Raw genomic sequence first — 19,817 nt, 5'->3', positions numbered from 1 at the left:
TATATATATAGTGATATAAATATCTGTATATGACCATATGCATGTGAAATTCGAAATTTTAAAATTAGTCGAAGCAAGCACTCCTAGCAGCAACACTGTACTCGTACCTAAACGTGACTTATCACACAAAAGCCTCACCCCTACAATGCATGGTAAACAAGCCATAAAAAATATATAATATTTAACAAAACTGCTTCCGCTCCAACTACTGCGGCTAAGTAAAACTAATAAAATTTCTTATTCCCACCCACAGCATGCCTTCGCTCAGCATATCCGGCGCCTATCATGTGTTAACACGACGCAAACCCATGGAGGATACAACCGAGTCCAAACTCGCCAAGGTACTATCCGCATTTGATCTCACCGCGCTCGGCATTGGCTCTACGTTAGGTGTTGGCGTTTATGTGCTTGCGGGCGAAGTTTCGAAGGTCTATGCTGGACCTGCGGTCGTTATAAGTTTTCTTATCGCCGCTATTGCATCGATATTTGCCGGTCTCTGCTATGCCGAGTTTGGCGCTCGTGTGCCGAAAGCTGGTTCGGCATATATATACAGTTATGTGACAATTGGCGAATTCATGGCGTTCATTATTGGCTGGAATCTGATATTGGAGTATGCAATCGGTGAGTAAACGATTAGTTATAACTAGAACAGGGTGTATTATGTTTTGCACGAAGTTCAAACAATCTGGAGAAAATGTCGGAGACCTTATAAAATATATGCTTTCACATATTTATATGATCAGCGCGACGATCTGAGTTGATTTAGCCAGTCCATCAGTGCCACTGTCTGTAAATACGCGTAATAATCCCTTCGAACAATAGAAACTGAGCGATTGGTAAAAAGTGCTTGTATAGAAAACTTTTTCATTAAAAGAGATATCTACCAGAAATTCGGTGCGAATTATTTTCTAAGAATACGATGCATTCTCAGAAAAAATGGTTTAGATCGGAGCACTGTAGCATATAGCTGCCATACAAACGGAACGATCGATATCAAGTACTTGTATAGAAAACTTTTTATTTGAGAAGATAACTTCAAGAATTTTGCCATGAGTTATTATCTAAAGTAACGGCACAATCTCCGAAGAAATGGATCAAATCGGATCACTATAGCCCATAGCTGCCATACAAACGCAACGATCGATATCAAGTACTTGTATGGAAAACTTTTTCATTTGAAAAGCTAACTTCAAGAAATTGGGCATGAGTTATTGCCATAAGTAACGGTATAATCTCCGAATAAATGGTTAAGATCGGAACACTATAGCATATAGCTGCCATACAAACGGAACGATCGATATAAGTGCTTGTATGGAAAACTTCTTCATATGACGAGATATCTGCAAGAAATTTAGGGTGGATTATCACCCAAGGTAGTGGTGCAATCCTCGAACAAATGGCTTAGATCTGAGCACTATAGCATATAGCTGTCATACAAACTGAAGAATCAAGTTCTACTAAGGAGTAATTGTGAAGGGTATTATGGCTGCCGTACGACCGAAGTTAACGTTTTTGCATATTCTATTCTAAATATATATCTTCCAAACCTCAGAAATCGCGCTTGAGCCCTAACAACAATGTTGAGCTTGCACGCACATGTACAAGTAATTCCCTAATTTGTTTCGGTTTCCAATTCGACTTTGGAGCACCCTTAATTGAGTGTAATTTACGTCGCGTTTTCCAATTTAATGCTGCTGCACAGACACATAAATATAAATTATATGCGTAAAAACATATAAACATTCATATACATATCATATATATGTATATATGCTCGTATATACATACAAACGCAGGCGCTAAAGCATCACACTACTTCGTATGCGTGCGCTGGCATCAGCAACTCACTTCGATCTTTGATGTCTAATTGAAAATATTTGCACAAACGCAGCAACAACTTGCAAGAATCACACTCATATTTGTGCCATTGATAATTGTGGACCGCTTGGTATATTTAGTAAGTTCAGGTTTCTTGTCGGTTTCAGCCAATACTAACTGGCTTGTGTGCGAAAGTGCTGGCAGCGCTAATTTTCGCCATGAAACTTTTCATTTCAGCGTCACTTTTAACGAAACAACAAATTACAATAAATATGTTAACTACTTTCTTACACTTATGCTCTCCCTCTCTCACCCTCACTCTCACTGTCTCTCTCTCTTCTTGTAACTAAAGGTGGCGCCAGCGTGGTCAAAGGATTGAGCACGTACTTGGACAAGCTCTTCAATTATGCGATGCGGGATTATTTAAGCAAGAATTTCGCCATGAACATCGAGGGTCTTGGCGACTATCCGGATTTCTTTGCGCTCATCGTTACGGTGCTTTTTGCATTAGCCATTGCAGTGGGTGCCAAGGAGTCATCGCGTTTGAATAACGTCTTCACATTCCTCAATTTGAGTGTTGTGCTCTTTGTGATCATTGCCGGGCTCTTTAAAGGTAGCATCTCAAATTGTATTCCACACATATTTTAACTAATATTTAACACTTTTGTGCCACACAGTTTCACTCAGCAACTGGTCCATACCGAAATCTGCGGTTCCCGAGGGTTACGGTAATGGCGGTTTCAGCCCATACGGTTTGACGGGCATCATACGCGGCGCTGCGGTTTGTTTCTATGGTTTTATTGGTTTTGATTGCATCGCGACGGCCGGTGAGGAGGCCAAGAATCCCAAGAAATCCATACCTTTTGCGGTGGTCACCTCGCTCGCCATGATTTTTCTCGCTTACTTCGGCGTCTCCACCGTGCTAACCATGATGCTGCCTTACTACGAGCAGGACGAACAAGCGCCGTTGCCGCATGTCTTCAGTCGCTACGGCTGGTGGGTTGCCGAGTATTTGGTAACAATTGGCGCGCTGTGCGGTCTATGTGCCAGCATGATGGGCGCCATGTTCCCATTGCCGCGCATAGTTTTTGCCATGGCCTCAGATGGACTGCTCTTTAAGTGCATGGGTGAGATTAGTCAGCGCTTCAAAACTCCCTTCAAAGGCACGCTGATCACTGGCGTGCTCACGGGGTTGCTAGCGGCCATCTTCAAACTCAGTCAGCTGGTGAGCATCATGTCAATCGGCACGCTCTTGGCCTACTCAATGGTAGCGAGCTGTGTGCTCATATTACGCTACGATGGCGATGACCGGCGAGATGGTCGTGGTATCGGCACTGGTCGCGCCTTGACCGACCGCGCTCAAACCAATTGTAATCTTTGGCGTCAGTTATTCAACACCAACAATATAACGGTGGCGAATGGAAAGAGCGGTAGACTGGTGACTTTTCTGATAACATTATACTGTAAGTTGTACTATATATACTTTTGTGTGTTAACGTCGTCTTTATAATTATCTTTCTTTTTTGGCTTTCAGTTACTTGGTGTTTTGTATTCTCACACTTTCTGCAGAAGGTCGAAATCGAACCAGGCAATATAACGCCACCTTATATAGTCCTGCTAGTCATCACTGGTCTGCCTTTACCGCTAATATTATTCATCATTTCACGTCAGCCACGCTCCAGCACGCAGTTGGCGTTCAAAGTGCCGCTGGTGCCTTGGCTGCCCGGTCTTTCAATCTTCATCAATGTCTACCTGATGGTGCGTCTGGACGTAATGACCTGGGTGCGCTTCGGCATTTGGATCGCCATCGGTCTGCTGATCTACTTCAGTTATGGCATACGTTACAGCCGTCAGCGCAAGCGTGAATCTCGCCTGGTACTGCAAGAAGCGACGGAGAACAGTGAGTCCGGACTGCCACTACATAACGATTACACCGAGGTTCCACTCATAATCATGAATAATACAAGTTAAAAAAGCAATGATAGCGTACCGAAAATGTTAAACCAAACACTTAACGGTAGTATGTATTAAACAGTTAGGTATAGAAAACGGCCTTGTTGCCAAAACGGGGCTCGAAGTGTCCGATAACCGTAGTTTTATAATAGTCTAGCATTAACTTAAGTTGGTTTACTTTTCCTAGTATATCATTAATCGCAAGCTCGTGACGGCCCTGTAGGGCAGCGTGATTTAAACCAAAAACTCATTAATTGCTAAAATGAATGGAAGTACTTTAAAGGGTAGGGTGTAGTCCGAAGCTCCTTGCCAGATTTCGGGAAAATACAAATAGTTATTTAAAGCTGTGAAGTTTCAATGAAATCTATCGAGCGGTTTTCGAGTTACAGTAGTCAACAATTATATGGTTTTGAGATAAACTCATTTGAAGCATCCCAGAACGCTTTACTAATTATCGCATAGCTCGAAAAGTATTTGCCGGATTGGCTCCAAAATATCAGTGAACTTTTCTAAGAGATGATAATATAAGAAAATTAAAATGTTTTGAAAATTCTGACTACCCTTAACGCTTTAAAACTTCTCTACAAAGATATCTCAACAGCATATCAAATCAACGAAGACTATCCCACCTATTTCGCTAGGTCAGCGTTGCATTTGTCGAAAACAAAGTTAACTTAGACACAAAAAATAAATGTAGCAGTGGTGGATCCAGGGGATCAGGGGGTTTTGACACCCTATTAATACAAACTTATTCTAAAGTCGAAGATTTTAATACTAATTCAGCAGAATTTACGAAGTAACATCAATCTAGTATTAAAAATATGTTGGCAGAAAAAAACTACCACCAGAAAGAAATTCTGGATCCGCTGTACTACAGCGTGGTGTATTCTTAAAAAGCTTTGCTTCGCTGAATTTTGATTTTGAATATTTATATGCATTTGTTACATAATCTATTAGTAATAGTTATATATTTGGGTATACAGTTACTGTTATTATGGTAATTAGCAAGTAATATACCGATTTGTATTTTTTTTCGTTGCTTAAACGAGTGAAAATTATTTATTCAGAAAATTAACTAAGCGTACTTAAATCTTTAATATCTAAGTTTTGAAGAAATGCTCTTAAGCTTTTTAAAAGCAACTAGGTGCTACCAGCAAGCAGTTTTTCTGTTAAATTAAAATAAAATAGCACCGTAAATGATATTTAATTTAAGAAAACCTAATTTGAGGTATTTTGTTTTAATAATGGGGCAAGGTTTTGGGTTGAACTTCTTCAAGTCCGCAAGGAGCTGTCCCACCACGCGTTTATGGGTGGTGGTGTTCTGAATGGAGTACTACTTCAACTCAATGGCGGGGAGATGAAAGCAGTAGCATATAAAGATCACATAGTGTCGATGGTATCAGGGATGCTTACTTCCACAAACAGTGAGATTATGGAAAGGATCATAGGTTACACCTATAGGCCCGTGGAAGCCTAGAAACAACGGACTAGGTATCAAGCCTAGTAAAACGGGACTAACGATTTTCACGAATAAAACCACAAGGGTTTCGATAACTATTAAGTCAAACGACTGATGCGCTCAATATGCTCCTGCATCAACTACCAATAGACGTCTTAAGTCAGACAGTAGCAGCATATTGTACTATAAGAATAAAGGAATTAGAAATTTGGACCAGAAAAGACTATGTACATAGCGCCATTCTAAACCAGTTAAACAAAGTATTTTTCTACCAAAAGCGGGCACTGACTCACCCACAAAATTTAATGTCATCTCATTGATTTATAAGCACCGACATGAAAACAATAGAAGCCACTCGAACCTTTGTTTGATAAGCAGTTGTCTACTTAACGAATTAGAACTGCAATCCACGATAGGCGCGCGGGACTCACGGGTGTACTTATAAAACAAACATAATGTATTTAAGTAATTTACAGTTACGACAATTGCAAACGGTTTAAAATAGCAATTGCATAGTGAGATGGTGAGCGTAAGAGCGAATCGAGTGAGTATTAGCAAAAATGATATTATAATTAAATAATCAAGTAAATATACATTATTAGAATTATCATTTAAATAAAAGCGTGATTTTTGTCCTCGGTGAGGTAAGGGTTGGTTGTAAGCTCGCTTCATTTGATTTTCTTCGCTAGCAGCGTTTTTATACCCTGAACACGATATATTCAGTTTGCCAAGGAATTTTTAACTGGCAGAAGGAAACGGCGGAGACTCTATAAAATATATCTTCTTCTTCTTTATATACAACTCAACGTTCCACTAACGAATGTTAGTTTAGTTTTTCTTCGTTGAGAGAGGACTTTTCTTCTCAATTTCCCTCTCAGTCCAAAGTAGCACCTGTTGACAAGAGTTATTCTGCGTTGGATTTCAAGCATCAGCCGATTATTGCTGTTAATACTGATTCCAAGATAGACGAAATTATCTACGACATCGAAGTTATGACTGTCAACATTGGCATGGGAGCCTAGTCGCGACGTCTCTTTGTTTGATGACAAGAGATATTTCGTCTTGCCCTCGTGCACTATGGATAGGGTCTCCATTCTGGAGAAAGCAGAACTAAACGGTGCGGTTGTTGAGGCCAATATCGAAATCATCGGCGTACTCCAGCAGATGGTACCTTCTTTATTAAGTTCTGCAGCTCGAATTATCTTCACCAGCAGTAGATTGAAGGAGTCACACCATAGAGAGTCACCTTGTCCGAACCACGTTTGGTATCGAACGGCTCGGAGAGCTCCTTCCCAATCCTGGCAGAGCTTTTGGTAGTGCTCAACGTCGGTTTACGAAGCCATATTGGTTTAGGAGACTTATGCCGCGGTAATTGGTGCAGATGGTGGCGTCTCCCTTGCCTAAGTGGTATGGGCAGAGCACATTTAACTTCCACTGCTTGAGCATGCTTTTATCCGACCATATTTTACAAAGAAGCTGATGATTGGCGCCTTATCAGTTCTTCGCCGCCGTATGTGAATAGCTCGTCCGATCATCCATCGCCGCTTTGTTGTTCTTCAGTTGGGTAGTTGCTATTTGAACTTCTTCATGGTCGGGCAATGGAACGTCTGCTTTGCGAACTTCTTCATGGTCGGGTAATAGAACATCTGCTCGGACGTCATCGATTGGATCAGCAAGAGGAGAAGAGTCGATTTAGCGAGGTCCGTATGTCCAGTAGATTGCGTATATGCGAACTAATCTCACAGTTTTTTTGATATTGATGTATAATTGTGCACACGACCTTTTCTTCAAAAGAGTCAGAATATTTGTTGGAATCGCTGATATCGGGTCACTATAGCATATAGCTGCCATACAAACTGAACCTTCAATATTAAGTTCTTGTATGAAAAACTTTTTTATTTGACAAAATATCTTCACGAGATTTAACACAGATTATTGTTCATAGCAAAGGTAGAACCTCTGAAGAAATTGTTCAGATCGGTTGACTATAGGATATAGCTGCCATACAAACTGTACGAAAAATAAAGGTTCCTGTATGAAAAACTTTTTTATTTGACACGATATCCCTATCGAATTTCTCAGAGATTATTTTCCAAGATAGCGCAATAACCTCAAGAAAAATTTTTCAGATCGGATCACTATATCATATAGCTGCCATACAAACTGAACGTTCAATATTAAGTTCTTGCATAAAAAATTGCTTTATTTGTGAAGGGTATACTAGCCTCGGTGCAAGCGAAGTTAACGTTTTTTCTTGCTTAAGTACCAGTCAGCACAATGTGATGCGGCATTTTCGTGGCGTCTGATAAGTACCCGCTGCTTTTCACGTAGCCAGACACCAGCGGCAGATATGCGTATCTTATCACCACCACTGATTGACAAAGAGCCAGAGCAGCGGAGAACGCAGCAGAGCAGCAACCAACCACCTAAGGTGAATATGGCTGTTTACCGTTGCTTTTAATACAAACAAACATACAGACACAGATACTACTACAGCGGCCAAGCACCATACACGCGCTTATACAACTAGAGTGGGTTTCGTAATTTCACTGTATTTTCTATATAAAGATTTAGATCTAAAAAAAACGCTAGTAGGAGTTAGTGTCACTGAAAAGCTTAAAAGTTCATATTTTTCGGCATTGTAAAGATTTGGTTATGCGCAAATTGTTAATATGAGAGCGCCTGCGTCGAAATTATTCTAACGTAATGTCAACAAACATACTGGCATTGGTAAACAGAGAGCAGCAGAGCAGCGTTTGCCCTTCAGCAACTGCTTATACAATAACAGCAACACACAAAAACAACGACAACAAGGCAGCGCTCGGCCAACACGGAGCTGCGTGCGCGCTGCTCCACTTGCTGACAGGTGCAATCGAGGGTTGAGCGGGAGGTTGACGAAGGCTGCTGGCGTGTACGTTGTGGGCCAACAGGTGCTCGGCGCGCTAGCGCTCGGTGCTCAGTCAGTCGTAGCTCAGCAATCGCAGCGCTTGAAAGTCTCGAAAGTGTCGGTAACGGGCTTGCCGGTTGTAAACACCTTAATGGCCGTAAATTCTCACAAGACGTGCGCTTATCTCAGTAATCAAAAACAATTTTTTTGTTCGATTGTCGTTTCCAGCTTCGTGCGCCGTCGTCTGTTCGGCCAGCTTCAATTTGGTTAGTCACTGCACTGGCGCGGATATCTTGCTGATAGTGTTGGCTCGAGATACGGCTTATTTGCATTCGTTTTTTTCAGCGCGCTTCTCGCGTACTAGCCGCAATTAGCGTTATTTTTTTTTTTTTGTTTTTTGCGAACTGGAACTGAAACTGAAACTGTGTGATTATCATTCAACTGAAATGTAAATATTTGCTGCACACAAAGAAATCGAATGGAATGTTTGTGCGCGTGTGTGCGTTGCGTCTCAATATGTGTACACACAGACACACAGAAACATATGTACATAGGCCGTATATGTGGTACGAACGTCAGTTGATGCTTATCTCTGTTATCAGTGCGGCTGGAGCTCGTGTCAAATTTGTGCTTGTAGTTGGGTTAACTGAAAGTTTTGCAGTTGTACACATGTTTACGTAGCTCGTCTGTGGCAAATTAGTGCATGTGTGTGTGTGAGTTACTCCGCTTGTTACATATTTAACGGCGCTTACTTTCAGCAATTATATGGCAATATTCAACATTATTTCGCGTTCGCTTGCTCAGCTGCGCAGCGCATCAAAATGTATGCTTGCGTGTGTGGCGTGGGGAAGGGGGTTTTCGCTTAACCTTTCAGGAACTATGATCATTCGCCATTAATTTAGTCACGCCGCAATGCGCTTTATACACTTCAATGAAAGTGAGAATAATTCATGACTTATTACTTCTTTGTTTATATAGCTATAAACATACATACACACGTCACACGCATATTTGCATACTTACACGGCTGCTTGATGCTATAATTGTAATTTATTATGAAAATTTTTTTGAAAGCTTTGTAACGCTTATGAGCTGCTTGTCTTCTTGAATATAGTATTGAAATGGAGCTTATATAATTTGTGAACCCAGCGAACATTAAGTTTGGCACGAAGTTTATAGCAACCAGAAAAGAAAAACAAAGACCGAATAAAGTGCATATGTATGTATATGATTGATCAAGATCTTCATGTCGAGCTGAGTGGATTTATCCATAATCCTTTGTATATATGCGAACTAGTCGCTCAATTTCGGCGATAATCACTTAAGCGGTGTCTACGTTAATACAGGAAAAGTCCCTCAGTTTTTGAGATATCGCTCTGAAATTTTGTACACATTCTTTTATTATAAAATAACTGCTTATTTGTCGAAATTGTCAATATTGGAGCACTATAGCATATAGCTGTCATATAAACTGAACGATCGGCATCAAGAGCTTGTATGGAAAACTTTTTTATTTGTTGAGATATCTTCACGAAATTAAGCATGAGTTATTTTTTAAGTCATCCTTACAATCTCTGAATAAATCTTTCAAATTGGATAACTATAGCATATGGCTGCCATATAAACTGACAGTTCAAAATTCAGTTTTTGTAAGAAAAAGTATTATATTTACAGAGATATCTTCATAAATTTTCGCATGAATTATTAATTATAGCAGGGCTACAAACTCTGAAGAAATTTTTCTGATCGGATCACTATATCGTCTAGCTGTCATACAAACTAATCGTTCAAAAATCAGTTCTTGTATGGAAAACTTTTTTATTTGTTGAGATATTATCACGAAATTTAGCATGAGTAATTTCTTAAGTTACCATTACAATCTCTGAACAAATCTTTCAAATCGGAGCACTATAGCGTATAGCTGCCATACAAACTGACCGTTCAAAATGCTGTTCTTATATTGGAAACTTTTTTAGCTGAAAAGATATCTTCACAAAATTAAGCACGAATTATTTTCGAAATCAACGCCATAGCTGCCAAATAAATTTTTTCAGATCGCATCACTATAGCATATAGCTCTCATACAAACTGACCGTTCAAAATGCAGTTCTTGTATGGGAAACTTTTGCATTGGATGAGATATTTCAACGAAATTTAGCGTGTGTTATTTTTTAAGTCAATGCTATAAATTCCGTAGAGTTTTTTTTAGATCGAATAACTATAACATATAGCTCCCATACAAACTGGCCAATCAAAATTAAGTTCTTGTATGAAAAACTTTTTTATTTGACAAAAATTCTTTGCGAAATTTCTTTGCGAAATTTCGTATAAGTCTCACTTGCTAGTCAACGCTGTAGTCCCTGTATAAACTTTTCAGATCAGATCACGATAGCATATAGCTGTCATGAAAACTCACCGCTCAAAATCAAGATAAAGATTTTTTTATACCCTTTTAAACTATAGAATACAGCTGTGAAGGGTATTTTTGCCATTTTCAAAACTCATCCTCCTAGCAAGTAGCGAAATGCTTAACTTTTTATGCCGCTTCTAACACAAAACTATATATAAATGTATATTTAGTTGCACGCGTATGTCTAACAAACTATCAAACAACAGTCAAATATAAATATGTACATACATATATACTTAAACCTCTAGACTTCTTACTAAAGTGCACGCAAAAAGATAATTCTACACAAAATATATTTAAAACGATAAAGATATAATTTCCATATTCAGCATACAAGCCATCGCCGTCACAATAGAACAATATAATCAACAACAATCAATACAAGCAGGAATTCATCACAAATATGCTTCGGAAATAAATACTTGTACAACTAAGTACAATGTACATATATAACCGAATATATCAAACTCGTGTGTGTGTGTGATTGCAATTATTTATAAATATTATACATACATATATATATATATATATACAAGCGTCACAAGCGTTTAACTTCACGTCGCCTTTAAATATCACAGGCACTTGCATATACATATAGTTGTTGTTATTGCTTTTTTTGTTTTTTTACAAAAGCTTGCACGCTTCAAAAATATTTGCGAATGCATCTCGACGTCGACTGACCGGTAACCACTTAAGCAGCGGCCACTCAGCCAGTTGATCAGTCAGTCAGTTAGTACCTAAGTGACACCGGGCGACAAGCAAGTAAGTACAATACACTCAGGGGAAGAACGTACAAAATACGCCGGAATAATTAAAACTCGCCAACAACAATAATAACATGAGCGCGGCGAATAACCGCTTATAAAATGCGAAAATTTATTGTGCACATGAAACGCCAGCGTGTAAACACAGGTGCACATACACACACGGTGTTTTCTACAGCGGGTACAGAAATAAAACATACTGTGCTCACAATAACAACAAAAACGATATTAAAACCGCGCTTTGACGAAACGTTAATTGACCACGTTCACGTTCGCGCTCGCATTCGAAATCGAACTTAAAATACTTTACATACATGCATGTGAAATGCTTGCACTATGAACAGCGTAACTAGAAAACCTTTGATTTTGAGAAAAAAATGTAGTGCGAATGAAAAAAAATATTAAAAAGGATGGAATGTTCACTTTGTTTACAGCAGAGCTCTAATATCATACACAAATAAAAAAGTTTTAAAAAAGTCATTTTGAGAGGTCAGTTTGTATGGCAGCTATATGCTATAGTAGTCCGATCTGAACAATTTTCTTGGAGATTATACCGATATCTTAAGCAAGAGTTCATACGAAATTTCATAAAGATACCTTGCCAAATAAAAATGTTTTCCTTACAAGAACGGGATTTTGAACGATCAGTTTGTATGGCAGCTATATGATATAGTAGTCCGATTTCAACAAATTCTTTGGAGATTGTATCGTTGTTTTAAGTAATAGTCAGTACCAAATTTCATAAAGATACCTTGCCAAATAAAAAAGTTTTCTATACAAGATTTGGATTTTGAACGATCAGTTTGTATAAGGGCTATATACTATAGTAGTCCGATCCGAACAAATTTCTTGGAGATTATATTTATATCTTGAGCAAGAGTTCAGACGAAATTTCATGAAGATACATTATCAAATAAAATAGTTTTCCATAGAAAAATGTGCTTTTGAACGTTCAGTTTGTACGGCAGCTACATGATATAGTAGTCCGCTATAGGTGGTTCCCACAAATAAGCAACTACTTTGCGGGTAAAGTAAATGTGCACAATTTCAGAACGTTATCTCAAAAATTGAGAGACTAGTTCCTATATATACAGAAACGAATGCCTAAATCGGATCACAACTCATGTTCCGACCGAAAGGCTGATACCACCGACGTCCAAGAAATGCGACAGTCGGAACAATGACTGAGACGAATAGGACGTAGTAGCATTTACTACAGTAGACATATAAAGGAGCGCAAATTCAATGTGAAATTCGTGGTGGGAGAGGGACTCCGTCGCCGAGTCATGACATTCACCCCAATGGATGAATATCTAGCGACAATCCCCATCAAAGCAAAGTTCTTCAGCATTTTGCTGAGTTGCGCCCCGTCAGAAGACAAAGACGATGTGACCAAAGATGCCTTCTACTTATGAGCACTTTGAGCGCACCTATGAGAGCTGCCCTGCCACATTGCCAAAATCGTACTCGGCGGCTTTAACACCAGAGTGAGCAAATAAGGTATCTTTGGCACAACGGTCGATATATTCAGTCTCCATGATGAAGCATCTCCAAATGGGTTGTTACAAAAGGTTGAAACTCCGAAAGTTATTTTTTTTTTGTTAACAAAAGTCTTGATATCAAAAACCCAAAACCTTTCCCCCTGCTCTTTGTGCTAAAGGGAGTTAGGAGGTGTAGGACCAACACGAGGAATTTCAACAATTTGAAAGCCTGACACAAAATTGTTTTCAAAATTTAACTTATTTTCAAAACTTAACTCATTTTCAAAACATAAATAAATTCCGTTCAGCTTTCAACTTTGAGTTCACTTCTTCCTTTGTTGTCTTTCTTTCTGAGTTTTTAAGTGCTTCCACCACATTTTCTTCTTCTACGTGCGATTTTTTCGTTCTTTTTGGCAACACTTTTTGCTACTGATCGTTCTTTTCGTTACGTGGTTGCACTGTCTCGAGGTTCCAGAGGCCTTATCGCGCGCCTCTTAGTGGTAATTGCCTCTGGGGAAGTGGCGCGCTTACTTAATTGCCCCGCCTTTTCTCGTTTTCTGCGGTAAGCCAGTTTCTATGGTAACTCTTGATAAAGTCAAAGAGCTCGTCTAGCTGTGCCGCTCCGTAGTTCAAGTTTCGGGAAGCTAACTGGCTTAGTTTGTACTAAGTTTGTCGACTGAACCGTACCTGCTTGTGCATAGAATCTACGTTAACTCATAAATTAGCTCAACATTAAACTTAAATGCGTGCAAAATAAGTAGTTTTGAGTTAGGCCTCTCTACAAAAAAGGGTTATTCTCATTTGACTACATAAGTATGTATTAACACTTGTGTTTGAATTCGCTGGCTTTAACTACGTCAAATGGCGTTGCGAGTCGCCTCACCGCGCGCTCGCTCTCCAAACCGATCAGTGCCGATCAACAAAACAAAATTTCGCTGGAAAATTGAATAGTCAACAAATCAGCAGTAAAATACTTTGCTAAAATTAATCACTTTTCTAATACTATTTATTGTGCGTAGCAATGAATCGCTGCTTGTTTAGCACGTGCTTGTCTTCGAGCGGGAGCTGACAGCGTGTGAATCGAATTACACCAATTTGCGGAAGCGTATGAGATTCAATTAAGTATTATTACTAAATAATGACGCATCAATGAGTTTGCAAGCTAAAGTACGCTGAGTTAAATAAATACGTGCTTTCGCGGCAGTGAACTGAGCAATTGGATTTTAGTGCACTGTAAAACATTCCTAACTTTATGATGAATTGCGAGGCACGCTGGTTCTTTAATATATCGGAAAGAACGCGAAACTATCCTTCTGCTTGTGAAAGCCAATTTATAAAGCCTTTAACTATGCATAGCTATGGAGATAGCGATTAGATAGCGTTTACTAATGGTAATACAGGCGACTTAACTAAAATCGTTTATGAGCAAATTAAAGAAACGTGATCGCCATGACTGATACTTGTACATACAGATTATTTGCAGGTCTGTTTGTATAGAAAGCTTTTATGATATTATAAATTAGCTAAGAATATATTCATATTTATTCTATTATTTTTATTAAATATGAAAGTTAATAGAAAATATTAATTAATTTCTAGAAAGAGGATTATATGTTGATCAAAGAACCACTTTTAAGTTATTTGTAGGTATGTATGAACATCTAACATAAAAAATAAATAACTTCGGCTGCCACGAAGCCATAATACCCTATAGAAATGCAAATTTTATAGCATAAAATGGTATAGCAAAACCACTCTCTTTCTTATAGTCGACCCAACATACAGGAAGGAGTAAGGAAGGCATCGGCTGTCCCGTACTGCAGCAGAGGAGTCATAGTTAAAGGCGAAGACTCTAAACATTGGCAATTAGGTTGGGTTAAACTAGTAGGCCAATAAGCCACGCATCAGCTTTGGTTCTTTGCCATACCAGATGGAGTTCAGTTTCTAGGTCCAATTGAAGTAGTCATCCTTTACGATGCTTGCGCTTGACACGAATTTCAACAGACTCTGCGGCCTCACTATCGATACCTTCTTCAGTATATCATACCGTGGAGACCGCAGATGCTTACAGCGAAGTCTTGTGTACGGGACAAGTGCACAAGAGATGCTCCATTGTTTCTCTGGTTCTAAACATTTCTTGTACCGAGCTTTTGTACGGTAGAAAGCTATGAAAAGAGCACATTTTCCAAAAAAATAGCGAGAATTGGTGGTGGAGTATACTGTCAAGAACTATCCATCATCTCTACAGGTCCGGAGCGCAGTGTACTTCAGAATAGGAAATATCCATTCCGATATTAGGGCAGCGTTATTAGCGTTGAGCTCGCTGACTATGGGCGTAAGACTAGTGAAAGGATGTCTAGACTGCTTATCTTTAGGATTGCGTTATTATATTTTTGGACTCATTTGGGTGTCTGATCACAGCGGTATTGCAGGAAACTACAAAGCTAATGAGCTCGCTTGGACAGCTACTTCAGTCTCAATAAATGCGGAATGGTAACGGGTTAGAACTTCGTTGGCTGCTTGCGCTTCAGACCAGCTCAACAAGCGTTGGCTTACTGCTAACAGCTGTGCAGTCGCAAAGTCCTTCTGGCCCAGGGTAAATCTTAAGATATCTAATAATTTCTTCGTCAGTATCAGTGTAGCACAATAATGGTTTGCTCGCTTCCGTTCTGGAAATCTTGATGTGTAAGATGCACATCGCTCTGGTCGACCTATCGTTGAAAAAGTCGATGAAATTATGGAAAAATTGATCAAGACCATCACATTAGAAGCCTTGACATCGCTAAGCAACTTAACATTCATGATCAAACGGTTCTGAACCATTTAAAAAATGATGGCTACAAAAAGAAGCTCGATGTTTGAGTACCACATGAATTGTTTGTGAAAAATTTAATGGATCGAATTAACATCTGCGATTCTGTGCTGAAAGGAAATGAAATCAAACCATTTCTGAAGCGAATGGCAACAGAAGAAGAAAAGTAAATCAAGTACGATAATAATGTGCGAAAAAGATCATGGTCCAAGCGTGGTGCAGCTCAACAAATGATCGCAAAGCCAGGATTGACGCCTCGAAAGGTTAAGCTGAGTGTTTGGTAGGATTGGAAAGAAATCATTCACTATGAGCTGCTCCAGTCTGGTCGAACGATTGACTCTACATTTTACTGTCAACAACTCATGAGATTGAAGCAAGCAAACGAAAAAAACGACCAGAACTGATCAACATAAAGGGCTTCGTCTTCCATCAGGATAACGCTAGATCACACACATCTTTGTTGACTTGGCAAAAGCTGGGAGAGCTTGGCTGGGATGTTTGTATGTATACACCATATAGCTCTGACGTTGCACCATCGGATTACTATTTCTTTTGGTGAATAGTAGAACTCCCTTAATGGGGTAAAGTTGACTTCTAGGGAAGCCTGTAAAAATTACTTGTCGCAGTTTTTCGCCGAGAAACCAGAAAAGTTTTACACTGATGGAATAATGTCTCTAGCGGAAAATGACAGAAAGTGGTCGACCAAATGGTACATATTTGGTTCATTAAAGTTTATTTTAACTAAAAAAAATAAGTTGAAATTTGATTAAAAATACGAAAAGACTTTTTCGACTATACAGTATTAATCAACACGATGCGTTTACATACATATTTACATACGGGCGTTCATTTATTTATTTATTTACAAAGTATTTACAAAATTGTACTGACTTCCTGAAAACACGGTGTTCCAACACTAACGCTCACTACACGGAGATCGTCTAGCGATTAACAAACAATTACATTTTTGTTGTTTACTTTTACAGTAGTTCAATAGTCTATTATGTTTTGTTGTTGTTGCTTACACTAAATACCAATTTTGTTATAGCTAACCGCTCTCCCTTCTTGCTTTTGCCTTGTACCTGCCACACACCTACGCCGCTGCAACGCCAAACTATGTAAACACTACACTACTCCGCTACTAGTGCACATGTAAGCAATACTGTTGCCTGCGATGCTTATCAAATAAAAAAGTGATCGCAAGCGCATGCCTCTTTGACCAGATCCTCTATGAAGTTTTCGCTTTCTTGCTGCCGCTAGGCTGCGCTCACGTTATCAGTAGCTGTGTGCCTTACATATAGTACATACATAAAGTACATACAAGCGTTGTCTTCCTGCACATATGACAATAATGCCTTATGGCACGCCGCTTATTAATTACGCGCACTGTAGGGGCGCATACGGCGCGTCTTATCTGGAGTTCCATTGTTTAAGTTGTTTACTTGTTTGTTTGTTTACATTGTTTGCTCTTTTCACAACGTTTTTGCTGTATTTTTTTTTTCTTGTGTTCCTTTTGCCTTATTCAAACGCTTGTCTGGCTACCTACTTTCGCGTATTTGCATGCATGTCGTATTTTGATATGCCTGAGTGCGCCTGTGTGCGTGTGTGTATGCTGTTCTGTAGCCTTTCCACGCTTTATTATTACTTTTACATTTGCTGTTGTTGTTGCAGTTATTGCATTTGTTCGATTTGTTGTTATTAGCTTTGTTCACTTCATTTGATTGTAGCTGCGCCGCAGCGCACAGGCCGTAGCGACTGCGGACTGGGGAAGTGAGGCTGGGTTCGTAATTGATGCGTAACCCGATACGTAGCTGCCGGATCGGCACTTGTAAAGACGTCGTGTGACAGTTGAGACGGGCACACCGACGGCAGCGGTAGCGAGTGCAAAAGCGGCAACAGGTTGCAAATTACGTGCGAGCTGAGGGCGAAAGTGTCAGTGCGCTGAGAGGCTGCAAGAAACGCAACACATTTTTTTTGTATTTTTCACAGGAATTAAATATAAAAAATAAAATTTTTATGTTAATTATATAGTTTGCATATATTTAATTTTATTTTTTTGTTTGTGTAAGAGTGTGTACTGAGCAGCAAAACGTTGGATCTCAGCGACTTTTTATCTACATATCTTTTATAATGAAGTTAAATAAGATAATGTGATTAAGAGATATCAAATGAAAACTTGTTGAGCACAGACGCCTGTGTTTCATCAACTAAATATACAAAAGGTGCATAAAAATCTTGCGTTAAATGAACACAGCACAAATAAATGTTTAAAAAACACACATAACTACGTCAGCAGGATTCAAGAACTGCAGAAAAATTTGAAGAAACGGTAAGTGTATATAAAATAAGTATTTTCACATGCATATGTATGTATAAGGAATTTGTTTAGGAATACGAAAGGACTTTTTCTAATAACGATTAAACTGTATACATGACAAGACTGACAGGATATATTATGTTTATAACAGCCAAAAAGAAAAAAAGCTTTGCAAATATCTTTCACTCAGCAAACAGCTGCTTATATGTCGGAAATGCCGATATCGGACTACTAGAGTATAAAGCTGCCGTACAAACTGATTGATCAAACTCAAGTCCTTGTATGGAAAAATTTTTTATTTGACAAGATAACTTCACGAATTTCGGCAGAGATGATTGCCTAAAGCATCGCTATAATCTCCGAAAAATTGGTTCAGATCGGACTACTTTAAGGTATAGCTGCCATACAAACTGACTGATCAAAACCCAGTCTTTGTATGGAAAACTTTTTTATTTGACATGATATATTCACGAAATTTGGCAAGGAGAGTTCTTCAAGACAACGGTATAATCTCTGCAGAAATTGTTCAGATCGGTCAACTATAGCATATAACTGCCATACAAACTGTCTGATCGGAATCAAATTCTTGTATGAAATACTTTTTTATTTGACCTTATACATTCACGAAATTTGGCATATATCATTAAGAAAAGTATCACTACAATCTCCGTAGAAACTGTTTAGATCGGACTACTGTAAGATATAGCTGCCATACAAACTGACCGATTAAAATCCAGTCTTTGTATGGAAAACTTTTTTATTTGACATGATATATTTACGAAAGTGGACAAGGACTAATCTCCAAGACAACGGTATAATCTCTGAAGAAATCATTCAGATCGGTCAACTATAGCATATAGCTGCCATACAAAGTGAGCGCTCAAACTCTAGTCCTTGTATAAAAAACTCTTTTATTTGTCAAGTTATCCGCACAAAATTCAGCAAATATTTTACTCAAAGGCATTGCCATAATCTTTGAAAAAATTGTTCAGATCGGTCAACTGTAGCTTATAGCTGCCATACAAACTGACCTATGAAAATATCTTTTTGTGCCCTTTTATGCTATAAAAAATGCATCTATGTAGAGTATTTTAGCTGCGGTGGAACTCTTTTTCTTCTTTTTAAATCTATTCATACTCCACTTGCTACATAGCGGTCAGTACTAAGGCAACCGTCAGTATACTATGTATCAAAATGACAAAAAATTGAAAATGTCACAATTAAAATGAATTAAAATTGTTAAAAACACATTATTTTAGTAGATTCACAACATTAATTATAAGCATAAATAATTTGAAAAAAAAAAATCATTTGATTTTCACCTACGAAAACAAAAAAAAATCCTATAATTTTATTTTAAAAATACCAAATTAAAAATACCACAAAAAAGTTTTTTTGCTGTTGCTTACTACAAGAAAATTATAAAGCGCTCTATTTGAGAGAGAGAGAGAGAGAGATTTTAATTGTTAAATAAACAAATAAACTCAACCAGATTAGATTAGCGTAATCACAGCCCTTCAACCACGACCTTCGCTGGTTATGATTCTTACTTTATTGCAGTTAAAATTTCAAAATGTTGCTTAATTCTTCGTAAGTGGCGCTCATATGTAAGTTGGCTATAAAATTGTGTAAGTAGTGTTTGTTTACAACGGAGACCCTCGTGCAGTTAATAACACTGTCTTATCGCATGCCACTACGTAAGTTGTAGGCGCATTATATATACATATGTACGTATGTATGTATGTAAAACTGGCAAAATAATGTTTATGTAGTAATCGAACGATACAATAGAAACCACTCATATTGAAACCAAATTTGAGTTTTGGTTATAAAATGGTCATATATCGGTTATATCTGACATTAGTTATATCTGACGGAAGCTAAAAATTATTTCTGAATATTTCACGTAATTTTTG

The 19,817-nt window shown here is 38.4% G+C and overlaps 1 protein-coding gene and 1 long non-coding RNA gene across 3 annotated transcripts; both read left to right on the top strand.

Annotated features, from left to right (window-relative positions):
• Positions 1 to 253: 253 nt before the first annotated feature.
• LOC105227866 (cationic amino acid transporter 2) lies at positions 254 to 4,999 on the top strand (the record flags this gene model as incomplete). Its single annotated transcript, XM_049462216.1, is given in 4 exon segments — positions 254 to 621; positions 2,171 to 2,431; positions 2,496 to 3,281; positions 3,353 to 4,999. Coding segments are annotated over 4 exon segments (1,852 nt in total), but the record flags the coding sequence as incomplete, so codon positions are not given.
• Positions 5,000 to 7,406: 2,407 nt separating this feature from the next.
• LOC125780261 (uncharacterized) lies at positions 7,407 to 17,903 on the top strand. 2 transcript variants are annotated; one of them, XR_007423691.1, is made up of 2 exons: positions 7,407 to 8,383; positions 17,654 to 17,903. It is a non-coding gene; the product is annotated as an uncharacterized LOC125780261 (long non-coding RNA). The 2 variants fall into 2 exon arrangements; XR_007423692.1 differs by having other exon boundaries at positions 7,407 to 8,565.
• The last annotated feature ends 1,914 nt before the right edge of the window (positions 17,904 to 19,817 follow it).

This window comes from Bactrocera dorsalis, unplaced genomic scaffold (genome assembly GCF_023373825.1).
Source record: "Bactrocera dorsalis isolate Fly_Bdor unplaced genomic scaffold, ASM2337382v1 BdCtg347, whole genome shotgun sequence".
Lineage (NCBI taxonomy): Eukaryota > Metazoa > Arthropoda > Insecta > Diptera > Tephritidae > Bactrocera > Bactrocera dorsalis.
This window is presented reverse-complemented; position numbering and strand designations above follow the sequence as displayed.